Source organism: Lissotriton helveticus, chromosome 5_1, assembly GCF_964261635.1.
Source record: "Lissotriton helveticus chromosome 5_1, aLisHel1.1, whole genome shotgun sequence".
Taxonomy (NCBI): domain Eukaryota; kingdom Metazoa; phylum Chordata; class Amphibia; order Caudata; family Salamandridae; genus Lissotriton; species Lissotriton helveticus.
The window spans coordinates 172,422,310-172,446,489 of record NC_136065.1 but is presented as its reverse complement, the minus strand read 5'-3'; the positions used below and the strand labels follow the sequence as shown (position 1 = coordinate 172,446,489).

Sequence of the window (24,180 nt, the reverse complement as noted above, 5' to 3'; positions counted from 1 at the left end):
TTAATTGATAATTAATCATGTTAGTTATGGCGGTACATTTAAAAAAAATTAAATGTGGGTTCTGAGTTGTGTGTTGTTAGGTTGTAGGAAATAAAAAATATTACATTTATGTAATAATTAATGTTTTTATACAAACACATCTATTAAAAATTGTTTTTTGTTTTAAAATTATTTTTGATTTTTTTCAAATAATCTTTCTAGGTATTTGTTAGATCTTTGTATCATTCTAATCTGTTTCTATCTTTTTTAATATTTAAAGCTTTTATATATGTTTTAATATTTGGTTTTTAAAATATTTTGTGTTGTTGTTGTTAATTTGTTTGTTGTTAATTTTGAACTGACTCCAATGGAAATATAAATTTTTACTCCCCAGCTATTCAACACTTTCCTACTGTTGCACTCACTGGAGTGGGAATGGAATTTTTTATCCCTCCGCTACCCAATACTTTCCCTACAGTTGCACTCACTGGAGTGGGAATTGTACTTTTTATCCCTCCGCTATCCAACACTTTCCCTGCTGTTGCACCCACTGTAGTGGGAATAGTAATTTTTACCCCTCCGCTATCCAACACTTTCCCTACTGTTGCACTCACTTGAATGTGAATATTAGGCTTTACCCCTGTGCAATCCAACACTTTCCCTACTGTTGCACTCACTGGAGTGTGAATACTAATTTTTACCTCTCCGCTATACCAAAATGTTGCCTACTGTTGGACCCATTGGAGTGGGAATATTAAGTTTTACCTCTCCGCTATCCAACACTTTCCCTAATGTTCCACTCACTGGAGTGGGAATAGTAATTTTTACCCCTCCGCTATCCAACATTTTCTTTACTATTGTACTTACTGGAGTAGGAATAATGTACCCCTCCGCTATCCAACACTTTCCCTACTGTTGCACTCACTGGAGGGGGAATAGTACGTTTTACCCCTCCGCTATCCAACACTTTCCCTACTGGTGCACCCACTGGGGTGGGAATAGTTATTGTTACCCCTCCAGTAACCAACACTTTCCCTACTGTTGCACTCACTGGAGTGGGAATAGTAATTTTTATACCTCCGTTATCCAACACTTTTCCTACTGTTGCTCTTACTGGAGTAGGAATAGTAATTTTTACCCCTCCGCTAACCAACACTTTCCCTAATGTTGCACTCAATGGAGTGCAACATTTTATTTTAAAGACTATTAAATATTTCAATGTTTTAATTTATAATATAATGTTTTTAATTAGATTTTATGTTATAAGTGTATGCAAATATATATATATATTTATTTGTAAATTGGTATATATTTATTAAATTACAAAATACATTAAAATGAATAGTTTATTAATTGTTTTAAAGGAAATATATATATATATATTACATTTTATATATGTATGTTTAAATGCTTTAAATTAAATGTATTTTATTATATTTGTTAAAATGTATATTACATCTACATAATCTTTTAAACGTTAATTTTATTATTTAATATATTTAACATAAATTTGTATTTAAATAAAAAATCGATATTTTGTACATCTATGTTTTTTACATCAATATTTTTGTTCCGATATTTTTGTACTTACAATTTTAAATATAGGATGTCGATATTTTTGACATTGATATTTTTGCATCAATATTTGTGTATGGGGATATTTTAGGAATCGATATTCTATCAGTGAACCATAAGGTCTATGTTGGCTAGGATTGTATTGTCCTTAGGAATGACTTGTTTTGGCCAAAGACCAAGTTGATGAATGTTCATCTAAACATGCCAAAATTGCTGAAAATTCTATGGAGCTGGTTTCAAATCATGTGTCTGGAATGTAAAGGAGCACACAGATAAGGAATACAAATATAATGTATTGTTAAAGAGACGGGAGGAAGGATTTGTATGAAGAGATGTGTTCTGAAAGCCTGTCTTCCATTTCCACTACAACCTGAACAGGAAGACAACAGAGAGGAGGAAGGTAAAAAGAGCTCACTACAGACCACATGGCCCAGTAAGAGGGGTAAGGGCAATAAGAACGAAAATGGAAGAAAGATGGAGAAAGGTGGTGGAGAGTCCGAGCAAATAAAGCATGGAAACAGAAATTGGGCCATCTCTTCACTTGATTACAGGGAAGCTGACAGACAAGAAGGCACAGGAGACAAGGTACCTTCCTGCGTTAACTGTTGCAATACTGTTAGCGTGCCAATGAAGGTGTGAAACAGTGCCTGAAGAAATTATCTTTAATGTGACCCAAGGTACAACCCGCTACAGCAACTCCAAAGCAGCAACTGTCAGCCATGGACTCCAGAGATGCTCAAATTCCTACATTTCATAGAAACTCGGCTACATCATGGTGTTAAAGGTTAATCCCGCAGTAACAATGACAAAGGGTGCAAAGACTCCCATACTTTATTATAAGTTAAAAGGGGGGTTGAAGGAAGGGTTTTATTAGGACTAAGAATGTTAATTTGCCAACCTGACGTCAGCAGACTTAATCAGAACAGGATTGATCCAAGACTCATGTTCAAATGTGGGCTTTTACATATTCTGGTCAATGCAGCTTGCACTGAATAGCTCATGCTGATTGTTCAACTTTCCAAAGAACCAGGATGGGTAAAATATTGTAGAAGGCTGACCATTCAATTTCCATTTGGAAAGTTTTGCTGCCCGCTCTTTGAAAGGGAAACATTCCTCTTTTGATTATAACTCAAGAATGTGGCTATGCCCGCATTGTGTATTAGACATTCGTTCTGTCGTCAAAACAGAGGTCCTTTATTGGACTCACCACTTACATTTGGATGGAGAAAAAGGAGTTGTCAACTATGAAAGTGAAGAAAAGTGATGAAACTGTGTGTCAGTGCTTGATGAATAAAAATAAAAATACAGAGCTCTACTTTCGAATCAGTATTCAGGAACCAGGACCAGAACCTTTAGACCATAGACCCTAAATGACTATTCTAAGAACCGAGCCGGATTGTCTTCGTGGATATCCAGCTCAAACAGAGAATTACATTGTTTTTTGTAGTTATTCCTTCATGAAGTCATATTAAGTTTATAAAATGGGCCATTAAACTGCTAGAGTAGTTTCACCCCACCCCACCACTACCAATACCACAGTTGTTACCCATCAAATTTAGAGTTCCCTGATGCTCTGGTGAGGCATGCATGCCCTGTTTATACCCAAAGAGGTGGTTTGTTTTTGTTAAGCAAAAAAGCTATGTACATTATGACCTGGGAATTTCCTCTCAGAGTGTGGTAGTCATTATTGATTTTTCCAGCCTGGGGCCACCAGGGCTTTCATGGTAGCCATAGGTAAAAAACGTAAGCGTTTGAATTTCTTACCTATTCAGAACAGGCCTTCCAATATGCGCAGGCCAACAGCCCTGTGGCATATTTGTCACTTGTTATGTTTCATTGAGGGAGCCAACTGAGACTCCTACATTGGAAACAAATTGGTTCCCTTCCTTCAAATGGGGTGGGAGAATGATGAGTGTGCAGGATATGGAACATCCATTGGTTTATGTCGGGCGTCAACCACACTCGCAATGACCCCTTTTATTTCTATTACCCAAAGGCAACTATAAATGTTTTAGTTGAAGGAACTGTACACACCACTTTTGGCCATATTTCTCCCTCTTGGGTCTGTGCATATTACCTCACAGCAGTGTGATGGCATAACTTTGTGAGCAACCAACAAACTTCATGCACATGGTTTTGGGGGGAGGACTGTTGGAGTCTCCTTCAATCAAGCTGGGGGGTTGTTTATCTTTCAGCAGCACCGTACAACCTGTGAGTAAGAGGGGTACTTATTTTTATAAAGTACACCTATACAAAAATATGTCTTTCTTACCTCGGTGGAGCATTTTTCAAAGCTGAAACACCCTGCTGATGGAACACCAATCACCAAGATTGGTGAAGCTGTACTAGTGTAGGTGGCTGAGGGTGACCACAGTTAATATTGGATGATCCTCCCCCCATGAAAGTGGTCCCTTTAAAGTCATGTTTTGATACAACTGAGCTGCAGCTGAAGTTTATTATGTAAATGCTTCAGAAATGTATGTGAACACCGCTAAATGTATTTTATTGAATTGTATTGTATTGTATAGTATTATATTGTAGTATATAACTTATATAGCACATGCACATATAGCTTTATTAGCAAGTTGAACTGGTCAAGTTCCCTCATTGAATGCACCATCTGTGTAAGCTGAGTTGCTGGATACTGGCTGGTGGAGGATCAATGGCAACCTTCTCTAGGAGGGGATGAGACACAGAGGAAATCATGATGTGCAGAGATGGCCAAGAAGGATTTGTGAAGAATATGTCTATACCCACTTTCTTTTTTTTGTGGTGTAAGGAAAGTAGGTGAATTGGGGGTAAAAGTAGGAATAAAATAGTTTCCATAAAGGTGGATTCTGAGGATTTGAGGGGAGATAAAGTGTTTGAGACAGACAGTCTGTGTTTCTTTTAGAACCTTGTGATTGGTTATGCAGAGGACGACACATTAGATCATAAACTTTGTAACTTTTCCAACAATAGTAAACCTGATTTCTTCAGTAATGCTCTGGATATTAGAATGTGGTAGCATCTAGGTGTGACAGTAATCCAGATCCCTGATCAGAAATTAATAAAGTTTCCTTCATCACTATTGGTCACTACAAACAATTTCCGTTAAATTCCAGTGGAATTATCATCACAATATAGGTACTATTATAATTATTCATACTGTGGTTACAGAGTAATTAAATACACCATGAATGTCAGCATTTTTCCATAACTGTTTTACATTGTAGTTTTAATTTAAATATGAGAACTCCACTGTAGTCTTAGAACACGCAAACACTTTCATAAGAGAATGGTTGGGAGCATGGGTTTTCAAACTTGGTGTTGCACCAAGACATAAAATGAAGGGTTTTGATATGTGACTATTTACACATAAAATAAATTGAGTATCTTTTTAAAATTGCAATGAGCCAAGTTTGTTTATATTTGTGATATGATTGAGGGTTTCCAGGAAGAAATAAAATAAAAAATGGCGATAGTATCCATATAGTTTCTTGGCATTATTTATGTGGAGTAAATCATTTTATTCCATATAGTATCTTTTTTAAACTGCAATGATCTGAGTGTGTTTATATTTGTGATATGACTGAGTGTTTCCAGCCCAAAATAGAAAATGTGGGCGAGAGTATCCATATAGTTTCTTGGCATTATTTTACACAGCTGTAAATTGAACACAGAAAGTAAATGTTGGCAGAGCAGAGTGTATCTCTTATGACGCCTCCTTGAAATCATTGGGTCACAAAGGTCTTCATACTGTAGGAGGTAGCAGACATTGTTGAGACAAAAGGGCTGAATTAGAGTCGTTGTCTGATTTACAGTTGGGTGGTACTTAAGTATGTCAGCAACGGAGCGCCTCATTGCTAACATATTCCTCTGATGGCCAATTGGAGGATCACACATAACACCTTCCACCCGATTTAGAGTAAAGTACTCTGCCCAACGTATGGACTTACCTCTGCCCACCAAACTCTAAATCAGCCCCTAAGTCTCATAAGTAAATAAAATAGTTTTTGAAAATCGAAATTAAAACATGAACAGAGACATGATACAAGGACACTAGCTTTAACCAGTTAAGGATCACTAGAGTCATGGAATATTAATATTTTAGTCACATTTATGTCAAAAAGCCTGCTTGTTTTATGATATATTTAATTAATGGCTGCTGTAATCTTTGTAACAACTTCTATTCTAGGTTATGCAGGCACAGTTTGCACAGGACAACAACCCTGATGCACAAACTCTTCAAAAACTTGCAGATATGACAGGGCTGAGTAGAAGAGTAATACAGGTAATTATTGCATAATTCTACATGGCTTGAATTATATTTATTGTTGTTATCAATTTTCTCCAAGAAAATATCTCTAATTCTCATGGTCTGAAATAGTGAAGAACATATTTTTCATCGCAACATGTCCTGGCTATAGTATGTGCATAGTCGACTCATATTGGTGTTATCTGAAGTGAAAAAGCAGGAGCGAGAAAGATGCAGGGGAGATCAGTGGTTCTTTACCATAATTCGCAGCTCAATTCCAATGTTGATGAACACACTCATTATTTGGCAGATGGCATCACAAAAGATATCAGTGACATCACTAGTGAAATTACATATCACCATGATATTGATTTTATCGATGGCATCACTATGATACAGTATACTTTCCTTGCTTGGGTGGTGTTGTTATTTAAATATGTTTAAGTGGTAAATCCTGTTAATTATAAATATTGTGATGTAATTTCTGTTTCATTTGGGGTGTGAATTATGGTTTGACGTGGGAGGACAAGTGTGAGTCGTAGTTTGCTCAGCCAACCATAGCTGCCCAATATGAGGGGATTTTTGATTTTGTTTAGTTACTATATTGTCATTCTAACCATGTTTTTAAAGGGAATTACTAAGGTTTTGTTTAACCGTGTTCAACTCATTAAAACATGTCCTTATTTGTATGCTACACCTTCAAAGCAATGAATGACAATCATAAAACGAATTTCGTTGCGTGCACTGCATCACCAAATGCGATGCAGTGGGCGCAACGAAATTCGTTTTATTTATTTTAATGTTTACTTACCTGTTAAACTCTGTAATACATACATTACTACCCCCTCTGCCCCTACCCCTCCCCACGTCACCGCCCTGCAGAAACTCCTACTGCCGACCACCGCTGTTATTCCTACTGTGGTTACACAGTAATTAAATACACCATAAACAGTAAGTAAACATATCAATAAATAAAACGAATTTTGTTGCGTGCACTGCAGCCCATTTGGTGATATAGTGCACGCACCAAAATTAGTTTTATTTATTTATATGTTTACTTACCTGTTAAGCTCCGTAATCCATACATTACTACCCACCACCCTGCCCCTCCCCACGTCACCGCCCGGCAGGTACTCCCACTACCGGCCGCGGCTGACCATAAATGTCAGGATTTTTCCATAACTGTTTTAGATTGTAGTTTTAATTTAAATATGAGAACTCCACTGTAGGCTTAGAACATGCAAACACTTTCATAAGAGAATGGTTGGGAGCATGGGTTTTTAAACTTGGTGTTGCACCAATAGATGAAATGAAGAGTTTTGATATGTGACTATTCACACATGAAATAAATTGATAGTCAATAAAATGTGGAGCAAATCATTGTACTACGTATAGTATCTTTTTAAAATTGCAATAAGCCAAGTTTGTTTATATTTGTGGCAAAAAAAAAATGGCGATATTATCCATATAGTTTCTTGGCAATATTTATGTGGAGTAAATCATGGTACTCCATAGAGTATCTTTTTAAAATTGCAAAGATCTGAGTGTGTTTATATTTGTGACTGAGTGACTGTTGCCAGCCCAAAATAAAAAACGTGGGCGAAAGTATCCATATAGTTTCTTGGCATTATTTTACACAGCTGTAAATTGAACACAGAACGTATATGTTGGCAGAGCAGAGTGTTGCTATGTGCTTGGGAATGTTACAGTCTTTCTAAAATGATAGTTCAGTGTAAAAAAGAAAATAACTTGGATGTGCAAGTAAAATGATTTTTACTGTTCTTCTGTTTTTGTAGGTTTGGTTTCAGAACTGCAGAGCCCGGCATAAAAAACATACTCCACAGCATGCAGTACAGCAGGGTCCACCACAGTCCCGAATACCATCTTCACTGTCCGATGACATCCACTATTCCCCTTTTAGCAGTCCAGACAGAGCCAGGATGGTAACGCTACACGGATATATAGAAAGTAGGTGCCTTAAGGTCCTTTCAGTTGTCAGCACTTTGATGTTAGTGGCAATGGTGATGTCGCATGTGAAGAAATTGTTAGTGTCATTTGTTATGTCCTCTGTGACATAATTGAGGTCATGAGCAGTGCATTGCGGGAGCTAAGGCTGTGTGACTCAACATGATTGGTGGGCATAGTAACCTTTGTAACAGCAGTTCAGTCCTGCTGCTGAAAAATGATATTGACATATTACCTGCAGTCCTTGTTTGAAGATGGATTACGAATAATGACCAAATAGGTTTTCTAACCGAGATTCAATTTCTTAGAGTTGGAAAGTGTATTTAAATTCTAAATTGCATTTTAGCAGAGATATAGGGGAAATATATGCATATTAGATATTAGCCTGTGGGTTCAAGTACGAATCGTGACACGGTAAGTGAAAAACGTAGTTTATTCTCTATAATGAAACCCTGCACCACACATTGCCTCCTCGCATCCGGCCGCTCCTGAACCATCTTCGTGTAGAATGCCTGGAACCATTCCAAACATGCATTCTACAAGAGAGACAATTGCGTGCCATACAGATGGGAGAATGTGACAATTACAACACCACTTGAATGCAGCATTGTTCTTTTATTACAAGTTTCTATTAAACAGTTACTGCATAACCCAGCATTGCACAAATTACATCAGCTAATGAATTGCGCATATAAGTTGGCCCAACACAGGAAATGAATGATGCTGGTTTCATACTTTCCTTGACAAGGCAGAGGGTTACTGGCTAACCATTTAGTCCGTGCAATGGGCATAGCAGACCGAGGTCCCTCATACATGTTGTGGTGTGGACTGTAGCCTCCCTATTGTAAATTCAGGGGCCGATAACTCATTATGATCAGCAACTGATGTGTGATTTTGAGAGAGACACTGAATAACATTAGTGCAGTAGCAGCTCATGGAGGGAGTGCTGCGGGCGGTGAAGTGGGGCGGGGGAGGGTGGCAGTAGCGGCCCATGGAGGGAGTGCCGCCGGGCAGTAGAGCAGGGCGGGGGTAGTAAACTCCGGCTCATGGCCGACCAGAGTAATGTAAGTAAATAAATAATTTAAACTAATTTAATTGCGCACACTGAAACGCATTTGGCGCAATTAAATTATTTATTTACTTACATTACTCCGGTCGGTTGTGAGCCGGAGTTTACTATGCCCCACCCTACCCCTCCCCCAGCCCACAGCAGCACTCCCTCCATGGGCCGCTACTGGAGGGTGGGGGGTAGTAAACTACGGCATACGGCTGACAGAGTTAAGAAACTAAATAAATAAATAAAATGAATTACATTGCGCACGCTGCATCACAAATGGCGATGCAGCGCACGCAATATAATTTGTTTTATTTATTTATTAGTTACTTAACTCTGTTGTGCCATATGCCGTAGATTACTACCGCCCACCAAGCCCGCCGCCTCCCAGCACTGCCTCCACGAGCCGCTACTGCATTAGTGTGTGCTTAACCACCTGCAGTGTTTTTTGGAGCTTTAGCCCTTCTGTTATTTTTCATTTTGTGTCGGTTGGAAAACTTGACTGAAAGCTGACAAACGATTAGAGGTAGTAAAGGAGGCTTGAATGGGAGAATTAACAAAAATTTTATATATAAAATGCAATTTAATAGTAGAGTGATGCAGATTAGATTTCAAGTAGAAATAAATAAAAATGTAGGGCTTCATTTATGAAAAGTGACGCATCGCTGCATGAAAACAGCGATGTGTCACCTTTCATTGTGCTCTCCTTGCGACATGATGGATGCGTCATATTTACTGTATGATGCATCATGTCGCAAGGAATGACAGATACGTCAATTTTACTGTCGGCGCAAACAAGACGCATTGCTGGAGTTGTGTCGGAAGCGTGACACAACTCCAGAGATGCAGGGGGGAGGAATATGAATATAGCACTGCGTCAATCTTATGCCTGCCATGAGTCAGGCATAAGGCTTTGACGCATTTACGTCCTAGAAGTGGCATAGTAAAATCTCATAGATTTTACTGCGTCACTTCTACAAGGCTTTCTTGCGCGGGAACACCCCACCTGCACACATTATACCTGACACAGGTATAATGTAGCTCAGGGGGTTACTAAGTGATGCATCTGCTTAGATGTGTCACTTTGTAAATAGGGCACAACAAGGGGCATGTTTTACGCTGTTGATGCCTCACAAAAAGTGACGCAACAGCAGTGCAAAACTGTGCAAGGCCTCATGAATAAGGCCCATAAGGTTTTGAGAGAAAAAAGATAAAATTATAGGTAAAACATCTGCACACTTAATTGTATGTCATTATTCTCACACACATTTTGCTAGTAATGTTTATGTTCATGATTAAGGGTGGCCTTTTAGAACCCATGCAACATTCAGTATGCTCAGGGACATCACTGTAGTGTTATGTTATATTAAGTCGTTTTGTAGAGTGCTCTATTGACCTGTGAGTATATCCACACACTGATTAGTTGTATGGGTGTGAGGCCCACACAGAATGATTCAAATAGCCAGGACTTCAGCTACTTGCAGAACTTAAGTAGCAAGGAGAGGGTTGTGAAAGGGTATTCCATGTTTTGAACGTGATGTAGGAGAAGGGGAGACCACCTGTTTTGCTTTTGTGGATGTGAGGGGTGTGTGCTAGTGAGAGTGAGGTTGAGCATAGTTGTCAGGATGGTTTATGAAACTGTATTCGGCTGTTTATGTATGTGGGTCCAATGTTGTGTAGGGTTTTCTAGGTGTGCATGAGGAGTTTAAACTGGTTGCGTTTGTGGATGGGGAGGTGAAATGTGGGTGTGGTGAGCAAGGATGAGTATAAGTCTAGAGGTGGGGTTCTGGATGGTGTGTAGTCTGTTCAAGAGCTGTTTTGAGATACCAGCATACAATGAGATCATCTCTGCTTGTGATAGCATGACAGTTTGTCTCGTGATCTGTGGTAGCCACTTGAAGATTTTCTGCGGCACCCGCAGGATGTAGAAGTAGGCAGAGCTCACTGCGTTGACTTGTGCCGTCAAGTTGAGCTTATTGTCCAGGATGATCTCCAACTTTCTGGTGTGGTTGGTGGGTGCTGGTGTTGGTCGGGGAGGTCCTGATTCCAAAGAGCACTACTTTTGTTTTATCAGAATTGAGTTTTGGGCAGGTCTGATCCTGCCTGCTTGCAACATCATGCAGTTGGTGAAGTTGGTCCTTGTGGTGGGGGTTTTGTCTGACAGGGAGAGGATGAGTTGAGTGTCATCTGCTTAGGAGAAGATGGTGATGCCATGAGATCTTATGATATTGGTGTAGGTTTAGGGAAATCCTTGATGATCGAGAAGATTTCTTTGCTGTTGTTGGAGCTTCCTTTGATGCCTTGAGTTAGCGCTTTTTTCTTGGTGTCTCTTAGTTGTTGGTGGTATCGTCGTAGGGCTGCCTTGAAGGTAGTCCTTTCGGTAGCGTAGCAGCTAAATCAACAACATCCTCAGATGCTTTGATAAAGCAATTTTACATGCTAAAAAGCATATAACCAATTCACAAAAGTGAACTTTTTGAATGAAAATATTAGGGAATGAGAGAGGTGATGATTTTGGGGTCCCCCCTAACCTAGGGGGAGGACCAAGCAGATGCCTTGAACACAAATAGCATAAACAAAAAGCACACTTGTTGAACTTCGGTGGTGGTCCCATCTTCTTAGGACCACCCCAAGCACAGTTATTGGCAAAAGACAAATCCCAACCAAAGGCCCTGCAAAGCATTATGGGACGAGATTAGCAGTGGGCAGTGAATTATAGTATCCAATCTCAAAATAATTGTACAAAGAGCTGCAGTTCAACTCGTCATTACTAGATGTCCCTCACGAGTCAAATAAAAAAAGCATTGAAATTATTCTTACATCAAGATGCAGTTCCACTAGTCGTTACTAGATGTCCCTCATGAGTCAAATGCAAAAGCATTGAAACCCTTTCATGAAGCTTTTGCTTTTGACAAAATGACAGTCCACTCCCACTGAAAACCCGGGGGCATATTATCAAGACAGGCGATAAAATGATCGCCGTTTTAGCGGCAGAAAACAGCCGCTAAAACCGCCATAATGGGCTTGATAACATGCTCTATGGAATTCCAATTGAAGCCCATGTTAAATGTGAAGGACATCTAACATGGGCTTCAATTGGAATTCCATAGAGCATATTATGAAGCCCATTATCGCCGTTTTGGCAGCAGTTTTCTGCCGCTAAAACGGCGATAATTTTATCGCCTGTCATGATAATATGCCCCCTATTGTTTTGTATACAATCAAAGCGCCCTGTGTTAGTTTTAAACATCATTTTTAATCCTAAATAAAGGAGAGACCCCAATGCCTAATTCTAAAGTGTTTAAGTGTAAAAAAGTGCTATGTGCAAAGTGCAAAGATTATCATTTGTTTGCGCAAAATTGCTATATTTAAGTTTAGTTAAAAGCTAGCTCAGAATAAGCTAGTACATCAATATGGGGATCTTGTTGGACAACAGTAAATCAACATATATGTTATCGTATATATGAGTAAGTGTTGTTAACCCATACTTACATTTGTATAACATTTATTTTAAATAGCTGTATAAATACATTTTGAGTCAATGTTTGAAACACTTCAGTTCCTGCAAGGTTACTGGAGCCCCAGTAATTTAGCTAAGTTGAGGTATCATTGATCCCAACTAAAGTGCTATGTGCAAAAACAGATTTTGTATGTGGCAATCAAAGATATAAGAAGGTTGATATCGGTATAAATACCCAGATAGCCAATGTCACAGTTTTAAGAGGTTTTCTAGCAGCAAAAGCAAAGTATTTGCTTATATTCGAGATTTCATATCTTAGACCAATATATATGTGTGTATATAAAGACAAAAAGTAGTTTTATCTTTGGAAGCAATATATGTACAACAGATTTAATACAACCAAATATGTGCAAGTCTAAAATAGATAAAATTTGATTCATAATACAGTTGCATAGGAACAGTTTGTATACAATTTACATAGAAATACAGATTGCAAAATAAATATATAAATATTTCATATATACAGTCTAAAACTTTTTGTTTTTGCTAAAACCTCATATTTTAAGAGACATTTCATGGGATTGCAGTTGATCAGAAAGTTAAAGGCAAGTAAACAAATCCTCAGACATATTCAAACATGACGGATATTTTGTGTTGAGCTCTAGGATATAACTTGTTTCTAATTGACGTAATTTTCCTTCTCTGTTACCGCCCCTTCTACTTGCCGGAACAAAGTCAATTACATAGAATCTCAGCTCACGACTGTTGGATTTGTGTTTGATTTTAAAATGCCTTGCTACTGGATAGGTATTATCCTGATTATTTATGGCCCTTATATGTTGTAAAATCCTTTTATGTACTTGGAGCTTTGTACTCCCCACGTACAATAAATTATAGGGGCAGGATAAAACATAAACAGCGAATTCTGTTTTACAGGTCAGTAGCTTTTTGATTTTGTGTTCTTTCTGATCAAAGAGTGAGATATATGATGTTTTATTTGTACCTTGTTGACATGCCTTACAGACTTTACAATTATAGAATCCATTGTGTAATTGCAGCCAATTGGCTGACTCAATCACTTCTGGGCTAGTCTTTACAAGTTCGTCTCTCATTGAGCGACCTCTAGGTAATTGATGTTTTTTAGGAAGTTTAGGACCTATTACAGGGTTACTGAGCACTAGCGGCCAGTTTTTCTTAATTATGGATTCTATTTTTCTGTGTTGCTGGCTATATTGAACCACCATCCTAAATGTTTTGTCTTTCTTGGCATTATTTTCTATCTTTCTTTCAGTCGTATTCTTATCTCCATTGCACTTTTGGTTACTTTTACCTGTTACTAATAAGTCTACTCTCTCTTTTTTCATTGACTTGTCAATAGCAGTATTGATTACCTTTTCATTGTAACCTCGCTCTATGAATCTAGATTTACTGTCCAGTTGGGCTTTCAGCAGGTCAGTTTCCTTACTGTGGATTCGCCTCAACCTCAGCATCTCCCCATATGGGATGCTGGTGATCAGATGTTGGACATGCAAGCTTTTTGCATGGAGTGTAGAGTTCCCTGCTGTGGCTTTCCGGTGGAGTTTGGTCTCTATTCTATCATTTTCTACATATACTTCAGTGTCAAGGAAGCTTACTGATGTGGTGCTTATGTTTGCGGTGAAGTGTAGATTTAATGTGTTGTTGTTAATAGCCTTCACAAATTCATTAGCAGTATTCATATCACCATCCCATATGACAAATAAATCATCAATGAACCTAAGCCATGTTTTCACATGGGTAGTCATAGCTCCCTGATGTTGCACCATAAGGACCAGCTCCTCCCACCAGCCCATGTGTAGGCAAGCATAACTGGGGGAGAAGCTGGCCCCCATGGCGACACCTCTTGATTGTTTTTTAGAGAAGATTATTAAACATAAAAATATTATTATTGAGACAAAATTCAACCATCTCCAATAACATTGTCTTATGCTTTCTCATATTACCCAAAGAGCTTTCCAAGAAGTGTTCCAAGTCGCTTAAGCCATCAGTGTGAATGATGCTCGTGTATAAAGAGCTGACGTCAAGTGCCATCAGTAGGTACCCGGATTCCCACTTCAGGTCCTTAATTTTACGTAGAAAGTCACTGGTGTCACTTACGTATGATGGTAAAGTCTTGAAGTGATGTTGTAGAAAAAAATCCACATATTGGGAAACATGTTCTAAACATCCTTTTCTTGCCAAAATAATCGGCCTTCCAGGTGGATTATTTGGATCCTTGTGAAGCTTGGGTAAAAAGTATATGGTCGGTACCACAGGATAGTCATTTTTTAGGAACTTAAATTCTTGGCTTGTTATTAGGCCTTCAGATTTCCAACTTGAACGATTTTTGTTAAACAAGTTATACATTTGTTTTAGATCACTCCCATTGCATTTCATGTAACAGTCTCTATCATTGAGTTGATTGTATGCCTCCTTTGTGTACATTTCTTTAGACATCAACACGATATTGCCTCCTTTATCTGAGGGCCTGATGCTAACTTTGTTATTCTTTTTAAGTTTGGACATAAGTGCAAAGTATTCTGTCCTTTCTTTGTTATATCTTTTTTGCCTCTATGAGTTTTGATATTCAAATCTTTTAATTGGGCTGTAACTCGATCATGAAATAGGTCAATAGAATCCTTTAGCATTATGGGATTAAAGGTTGATTTGGGTCTGAATTTCGTTAATGGACAAGCCATTCTAGTAAGTCCTGTGTTTGAGACATCCGGTAATGTATTTATGTCAAGTTCCTGTGTATTAAACTCAACCTCGGGTGATCTGTCATGCCATATTTCTTGTATTTCTTGTTGTAGCATTTCCTCTGTTTGAATGTTACATATATATATCCACGCTAATACCACTAATAATTAAGTTCTCTTGCTCTTTTGTTCCTTTATCCTGAGTACTTACTATTTTGAATATTCCTAACTTGTATATCTGGTGCAGTAGAAATGAAGTTAGTTGAGTTTTTTAAGGTTATGATGCTGAAATATAAATGTGATTGGACTATGTTTGAGAAATGCCTGACATATTTTTCTCTATCCATAGGTCAGGTACAATGTGGGCAGGTGCACTGCAGGCTTCCATACACTGCTCCTCCCATGCACATCAAACCGGACTTAGATGGGCCACTTTCCGGTAGGGGGGAAAAGGTATGTCTAAAACTTTAAACGTTTAATCAGTGCTTCACAGTGCTTCTGATATATGTTCTATAAAAAAGATATTATGAATAACATTCATATATTCACACTCTCTACCCACAGTCCTCCCAAACCCTTCTTTGTTATCTTTCCTCTCTAATGCTTAACCAATGATTTGATCTGATGTGTTTTAGCTGCTCTGTATATACTTGTTATCATTGATGTGAACATTTACTGTTGTAAAGCACCCTGACTCAGCTACTCTGTACATATTTGTTATCTTTGATGTGAACATTTAGGGGTCGATTCTGATTCGGGAAACAAATCCGTACGACGATTCCTATTCGAAGCCGTTTCCGTACGAATCGTACAAATCCATACGAATCGCATAGTACGATCCATAGGTACAAAATATGTCCGAATCATTGCGAACCATACGAAAAACGAGGTTAAATCCGTACAACATAGAGCCGCACAGTGAACCGTACGATTTGTAAACCTGCCGTACGACCCGCCAAGTATGATCTGGACCGGGGACCGAGAATGTGATTCGTACGGAAATCGGTGAATGAGCAATTCGTACAGAGAACAAAACACATACACATATGTACCGTACCCCTGCGATCATGGGGGTACGCACCGTACCCCTATGCTCTGCACCCCTACGCACCATACACCTACACACCGTACACCTACGCTATGTACCCCAATGCACCGTACCCTGATGTACCGTACCCCTACGCTCCGTACCCCAACGCACCGTACCAGTTCGCACCATACCCCTGCGATCATGGGGTGTACTCGCGTACCCGGGGGCGCCCGTTTCGCATGCTGTTCGAGTCGAAATATACTTTTACGGATGTTTTAAAGTCCCGTAGAAAAAGAGTCGTATGGAGTGTCGTCCTGACGAATCATACTTGCTGGTTCGTAAAAAGCTGCTTTGATCCATACGAACGTCGCGTACTGCGTGTTCTGAATGCAATTCGTATGGATTATTAAGTCGTATGGTCTTTTGTACGGTTCCTACAGAGATCGGCGTTGGGTTCGGATCGTACTTGTTCGTACGTACGGGGACGTTGAAGGAGTACGATTTGTATGGGAAAAACACTCCGTACGGCGATTTGTAGGGGATTTTACCGAATCGGAATCGGCCCCTTACTGTTGTAAAGTGCTCTGATATCATCTGGTCTAGCTAGCACTATATGCAACTTTTTTAAATAAATAAATATGAGAACACTATAATTTGCCGTTTTTGTTAAGGAGTTTATGTACCAAAGTTTTAAAACAAATTTCACTTAAAAACAATTGAATTGTATATTCTGGTACGGAGTAGTAGAGAAATCATTGGTCAAACCAGCTTTGGTTTAGGTATGGAGTATGTCACACTATTGAAAACAATAAAATTAAAAGCAATGTTTCATAACTAAGATCAATCAGCAAATTTACTATGCTTTTCCTTAAATTAAGGGACAATGTACTCCTGGATAAAGGTAACAAGATGTAAAGATTTCAGTTAGAGGTTGAAAGTTTTATATCAATTTTTGTCTTTGAAAAACCTGTAGTGTGCTTTTCCTGTCTTCTTTCAGAATACTTTGAGAATGTACTAATATAAGCAAAGCCTATACAATGTCATCACAGTTGTATCATAATTTCTTTAATAAATAATTTTAAGTTAATAAAGAGAACTTTCCAACTGTACCATACTGGTACACTTGGATTCCTAATTAGAATGCATTTGGTTGTTTCAAACATGCTTACCTAATTAACATAGCTTAACACTTTTTATTGTTTTACTGAAATCATTTCCCATGGTTGGAAGCAGTAACTCACCTGCACCAAATGATGCATCACATGGTAGTTCAGATGCCAGAGAGTTGTTACTCTTCCAATGTTCTTATCTTAAGTGAGATTCATGCTTACAAAGCTGGTTAAAGAGTAGTAGATGAAGGGCTAAGAAATAAATGCTATTTCTCAAGATGTAGCTGAAGCTCTGGTGTAGTAAGTAGTCAAAATGTTGATGCTTCCCATTTTCAAAAAGAAGTTGCAGAGTTTTGACTTGGCTGTGTGGCAAGCAGATTTATGCTTATTGGGTAGAAGTCTTCATATGGTCCTTACTTGTAATGCTCTTTTGTCGAATATGACATCTAGTGATTTAAATACGGTGATAGATGCTTAAAAAACACACAGGGGCAGATTTACAAAAACTGGTGCATCTCTGCATATTAGCAGGGATGCGTCAGTCAAATTGCATAATGAAAAAAATACTTTGCGCCACCATGGATGCATCGCATTTACAATGCGACGCATTGTGGCGCAAGGATAGACAGATGCATGACGCATCTTTTGACGGAAAGGCAGCGCATTGCTGGAGTTGTGTCGTAAGCACAACGCAACTCCAGCAATGGTCAGGAATGCCTATTCCTAGCATGCTGCGTCACTCGTTACGCCTGCTTCAAGCAGGCTCAAGGTTTTGATGCAGTGACTTTTATGAGGCTTTCTTACGTGGGAACGCCCCGCCTGCATACATTATACCTGACACAGGTATAATGTAATGCAGGCCTTTACAATGTGACACATCTCCCTAGATGCGTCACATTGTAAATATGTTGCAATGTGGTGCATTGTATACAATGCCACTGAGTCACAGAAGTGATCCTACGGTGGCGTAAAGTTGTCGCAAAAGGCTTGTGAATATGCCCCAATGTGTTTCTGGTGTTCAGCTCTGGTAATTTAGCTGTGCTTGAGACTACAAAAGCCTGAGTCTCAATACGTTCTTTAAACATGCTGTAGAGTTAAAAAAAGAAATGATACATTATTTGTGCTTTTTATAAAAACTATATAATAGCTGTATGTTGCTCCTTTTGTCAAAAATGAGTTTAATGTAGAAGAAGTTTAAAGAAAGAATATTATATTTACAGTAGGATTGGAATTTTCAGCATGTATTGAAATAGCCATCAAAAGTTTATTGTTTTTATTTTTAAACTATAAATATATATTATATGTGGAAAATAAAATGCTCAGTTATTTTCAGTACATATTTAACTCATCCTTTTTAACTTGTTTTTTTCCAGGTTATCCTGTTCCAGTATTAACAACACCACCTGTTTCCAATAAAGATATGGTTTTATCAATTGATCTTTCTCATCAACGTGTCCAGAGTACAAAGTATAGCAATGTGGCAACCCGGACAGGGCAATTTCAATTTCAAGATTGCTTTCAATTTCAAGATTGCTAATGATCTTCATGGACACTGCCAATGCCCTTTTCAGCTTCACACTTGTTTACTATGAACTTTCAGGTTAACAATGAATGTTAAACAATGTATTATACATGCGACAGACAAAAGGCAACATGCCCACATATTTATGGACTGGCTATCCAGAAAGAAATTAAAACTGAGCAAGACTATATTTATCACTGCAGAAGAAAAAAACTATGGCGTCGCAACCAGCACACCACATCCTGTAAAATATTTCATATACCCTCTGCTTGGTGGTATTTTCTACTTGCCTACATTAGTGCAGATAATATCTCACTCTCAGGTGTCCTTTGATTTTCCTGCTTCATCTGCTTGGCTGTTTTTTCCAGCCACTTAGAGCTTTTTTTCACCACACTGTGCAATCCTGCGTCGTGGGCTCTTGGATCCCTGAACTCTTTCCCAACAAACATTTTGATGGTGAAATAGCTTTGTGTTTTGTGATAAATGTGCTAATCGTGACATAATATTTTATAATTAAAAATACCTAGAGAAAACACATAAAACCCAACCTAGTGTACAACGATTTTTGAATATACTCATTTTTAAAAAGTCTCTCAGCCTGTAAGGTCGAGTTGTTTTATCCAAGCTGCATCACATGAGAAAATGTGTTTAAATCTGGCGACTTAATTTAGTACTGGAAATGACTCCATTGTACAAGGACTCTCAAAACATACCTGAACATCAAAATTGACTATTACAAATGTTATAGACATAGAAAGACAGATGTACTGTCGAAATCTGGAATGTGGTGCAAGAATTGATGAAAAACATCCATCTTCTTCTATGTATTGTCACAGAACCTTCAAGAGCATTGTTCTTTGGATAAGTCTTCGTAAATACTCCTAATCTACATAACCTTCACAGGGAGAATGCATGATGAAAGTTACATGTGTGCCTGTGTAAGCTTGAGTGTGTGTATGCCTGTGTATGCTTGTGTGTGTGTGTGTGAGCATGTGCAAGCATGCATAGGAGTATGTTTATGTGCAACTTTTAAAAAACTTGATTACTGCTGCCTGGTCTCTTGGTGATATTGCTTACCAGTGTAGGGACCTCAGGGCTGAAATGTGAAACCCATACTACTTCGTTGGTCATGAGCCCAAACTAACTGAAAACATTAACCATTGAGCATGTACCACTCTACACCTTCATTTGGTCCACTGCTAAAGGCTTAGGTTGAAGTACAAATGAAAGCATACTAATAATGTGAAATTCAGTTGGAAATGTTAATCTTATCATAGTATAGATTAATTACTGTACTATTTATGATTAACAAAAGTGCATGTTCAAAAATGTCCATGGTGTATCTTCTTAGAATTTCTGTTTACATCTGTCTTAATACCTCATATATGACAGGTGAATGCTCAGATAAAATTTGAGTTTCGATGCCTATGATGCCATCTGCTTAGATGGGGTGTACTCCTGATTTTTCAGGCATGTAAAGTCCAAGAAATTTTATTTTCCAATAAATATGATTTATACTTGAAAATTCATGAGTAAGTCATGCCTAAGCCTTGAGTAAAACAACTACTAAAACAAATGTTTTAGAATTAAAGCTGGATACCAATTCACATTTAATGCAACAACTTATATAAAAAAAACTGTATGAATTGCAGGCTAAGGGCCCCATTTCCAAAAATGTGGCAGTGCGGCACAGCCAGCCATTTTGCTGAGACAAGCTGCGTCATTTTGAAAGCACTGGGATGTGCCGTATTAACAACAATACAATGCATCCATGTGCTTTCCCCTGCACTGGCGCACAATTGACTGCCGTGTGCCGGTGCTGCACTCTTGCGTCATGTTGCAAGGGTGCCTGCAGTACGGGGATGATTGTTTTTGAGCAGGAAGGGATGCCACAATAATTGATGCCATTTTCCGCTTTCAATGCATGCTGCAGAATGCAACACACATAGAAAGCGGAAATAACATGCCTCTGTTCTTTTTTTCTGTTGGGAGATGGTTATCTCCACTTGTTATGTATGAAGGTGTCGAGGACGGAGGGACCTGGGGGTAATAAAAGAATTTCTCCTTGTTGCGCCACTCCTATACCTCCCCTGGGGAGGTGTAGAATTTTAATACTGGAAATGAGTCCGGTTCCATGGATGTTCCATGGGAACACCCACAGCAACACCCGTGGAATGCCCCTTTCACGCAGAGTAATGAGTGATATTTACAAGACCATGAAAAGTCATGGATAGCGACTTTACTTGGCCTTGTAACTATGAGCAAACCCAATGCACAGCTGGTGTGTGAAAAAATATGATGCACTGGCATAGCTATGGGCTTGAAAATGATGCCCTTAGTGCCTACATGCATGAACAATTAAATCCATTGTAAAGTAAACGTTAGAACTTTAAAAAAACACACACAGTAAATGTCTTGAACTATAGAGCCTTAACCTTTTTTTAGACAAAGCACCGGTATATTGGCAATGTTTCAGAAGATATCTTTTTTAAACCTTTATATAATACCAGGTCATGAGGTTTGAGTAAAATATCAAATCTGTGTGTGCATGCTTTTGGAATGTGTCTGTTGCCGTGTGTGTGTGTGTGTGTGTGTGTGTGCGTATGCATATGTATGATGTACTCCTTGAAAGTGGAGGAATTGCAAATATTTTCTCTTTACATATCTTTTGGTTTCAGGTTTCATATGTTCACTGCTTTCAAGTAAAGTGAAATAACTCACACTAATTCAGTAACGACTAATTCGCTGTGTACAATGTCCAAATAACAGTTGTATTATCATCAAATTTTGCACAGTGTGGCACAGAAGAAAGTATGTCACCAAAATGGACAAAACAGAGTTTTGAGAAAAACTTTTCTATTGTTTTTATCTTAATTCAATACGTGAATTCTGAAAAATGGGAATATACACAGTGAAATTTACCAAAATATGAGTCCTGATTGTAGCACTTAGTCCAGATTTATTAACAATAAATCTCCGTTATATTTTATTTTCTTGTGTCAAATCTCATGCATGGCTCTTAAAATAATGTATAAATATGGATCCCAATTACTGCCAACAGGCATAGCCAAGGGGTTTTCTAAAATACAAATATTTTTGTTGTAGCATGTCACGGGCAAATCTGTCTTGGGTAAAACAGCTTTTGAAAGAAAGGACAACCATGGATAATATTTATTTAAAAATTGTAAGCACTTTTTAAAACATGTCATTTTGTTATATACTTTCAATGTTGTGCATTGTAAATGTCCTATATGTGTAATAAATAAAATGAATACAGGTAGAAGTGCTGGCACTTACATCAATAAAGTGATGTAATTTAATCTTCTTAAATATGTTTCTAATTACCTTCACAAGCAAAAATATGTTTTTAACTTTGTTATTCATAAATGACTTCCGACACCACGCTGCAGATACCTTTGAACATATGGTTCTGAAATTTTCTTGACCACTTTTCTGTGATCAGATCTTAGTCACATGCACATGACAGTGCCACCCAAAATGAAATACATTTCTTTCAGGATATACAACTAAACAAAAAAGAAAAAGACATTATGTTTAACATTGATTGAGGGTTGAAGACATTGTCATAAAATGCAATCACATTTCTACCGCTTAAAAAAGTTTCTAGTTTCACATTGGAGAAATTGTGAATTCAGTGAAAATGTAGCATATATTTCTTCACTAAAACAGAATTTAAGCAATTTCGTTACCTTTTACATGTAACAAACTAAATCACTATACCCTTGGTTAAATGGAAGTTAAGTTATTCCTAGTGGGATTAAGGCCTTGCTTAAATCAGAAGCTTGTTTACATTAATTGAAAGTTTGATTGATTTCTTTCAACCTGACTTGTAATCAAGCCCTAAGACTGTTGGGAATCGTATGCTAAATAATCAGCTCTCTGATATTACAAAAAGTCATCACATTTTCATAAAAGTTCTAAAAGCCTTCATCTTTAGACACTATTTCGGCTACCAGCAGAACAAGAGGATGGCCACATTTTACAGCAAATAGCTCAGCCTTTCCATTTCCGTCCTCAGTGCTCTTCTTCTCAAACCAAAGAAGCACCACCATCTTGTGACTAGAACAAACCAACCATTCATGGTAGTTTGCACATTTTTGATTTAAAAGGAAATGTTTGACAGCATTGTGAAGTGCAAAAGCTGGAAAAGTTTTTTAGAAACCTGAAAAAAGGTGGTCTGCACTATGGCAAGAAGATAACTGCTGCCGAGCCGGATTACAACTGCAACAACTTTGAAACTGGGAGCTTACTGTGTTATGTCGAGCTGTGCTTGGATGAAAAGTCCCATGGAAGCCCTTCTGACCATATGTTGGGGAACAATGCAGCCTATTGTAGCATGACCATTAGGTTTCCCTACTGTCACTCAGATTTGCCAGCACTGAGTGATAGTGTGGAAAACAATTCCCTGCAGCTGGATATGCCACAGGACCACCACCTGCAGGAAATACACATCAGGTGGTGTGAAACTTTGCCTTGGATGAAGTCAGACAACGTCACACTTCTTCATGCAGCATAAAATTGTCCAAGGCACTGACTGTTTGGAAGCAGGGGTCTGACAAATGCTCTTACAATGGCAAAGTACAACCCAGGTTGTCAGTGGATTGTTCTTGTTCAAGTAGAAAATCTACTTGAGTAGCAGCAAATCTACTCGAGAAGCAACCCTCTGACTGTGACAACCCGTTACCCCCGTGTTAGAAAATGGCACTAGGGGACGCCAAACCTCGCTCGATCTCCAATTTCTGTAGAATCATGGAAATAAATTCTGCCACTCAGCTATTGTCTGAATTTAGTCAGAACTCTGTGTTACAAAAGTAGCGCAAAGTCGCTGAATTCCACCAATGCTACATGCGGAATTAAACATTCCACCCATCCCTAGCTGAAATCCCAAAAGTGAGCATACTGTGCTACTCGTAACCCTGTCCCACCAATGGGCTCATGCTAAAATGGCATTATCCACCTGATCACAAGATTCTGGCTACACCATGCACTTCCAAAAATGTAAATTTCATAACAATTACGTCCAACAGCACATGAAGGGGTCATTTTGGCTCCTTGGATTTTGGTGGTAGTTGAAAGTATGTGACTTGAAATGTAATATTTGTTATAATTCCTTTAGCTGATAGTATTAAGGAAGATATTTCCTTTGCAAAGAAGAAAAGGTTATGAAACTGTGGAAACATTAGTTATGATGTATAATGGTCACTAGGGAGGGACACCAGAAACATTTCTATACTTTCATGATTCCACAAAGGTTTATTTGCGTCCCAGGGCATTGAACTGGTACCAGTGCCTTGCTATTGCCCCCTCCAAGTATAGTGACATTCCTGAGTATAAGAAATGCTGCAGCACCCGCACAGCTCAGTGGCTGGATATTTACAGCCACCTAGGGAATCACAGTATTTAAGGTACGTATTTTAAAGTGGGCAAATGATACAGGCGTATTGAGTAGAACAAACGTTAGAAAAGGTGCTTAACTTTGCCTTCCAATCAATACTAATTTCTTATCAAATG

At 38.3% G+C, this 24,180-nt stretch overlaps 1 protein-coding gene across 1 annotated transcript in view; it reads left to right on the top strand.

The window, feature by feature from the left end:
- Window positions 1-20,406, top strand: part of LHX6 (LIM homeobox 6) — a 413,113-nt gene extending 392,707 nt beyond the window's left edge. The window contains exons 4-7 of the mRNA XM_078640842.1: window positions 5,732-5,827; window positions 7,588-7,759; window positions 15,337-15,440; window positions 18,500-20,406. Of these exons, the coding sequence (XP_078496968.1) occupies window positions 5,732-5,827; window positions 7,588-7,759; window positions 15,337-15,440; window positions 18,500-18,520 (393 nt within the window). The 3' untranslated portion in view covers window positions 18,521-20,406. The remainder of the gene's footprint in view (window positions 1-5,731; window positions 5,828-7,587; window positions 7,760-15,336; window positions 15,441-18,499) is intronic.
- Window positions 20,407-24,180: the final 3,774 nt, after the last annotated feature.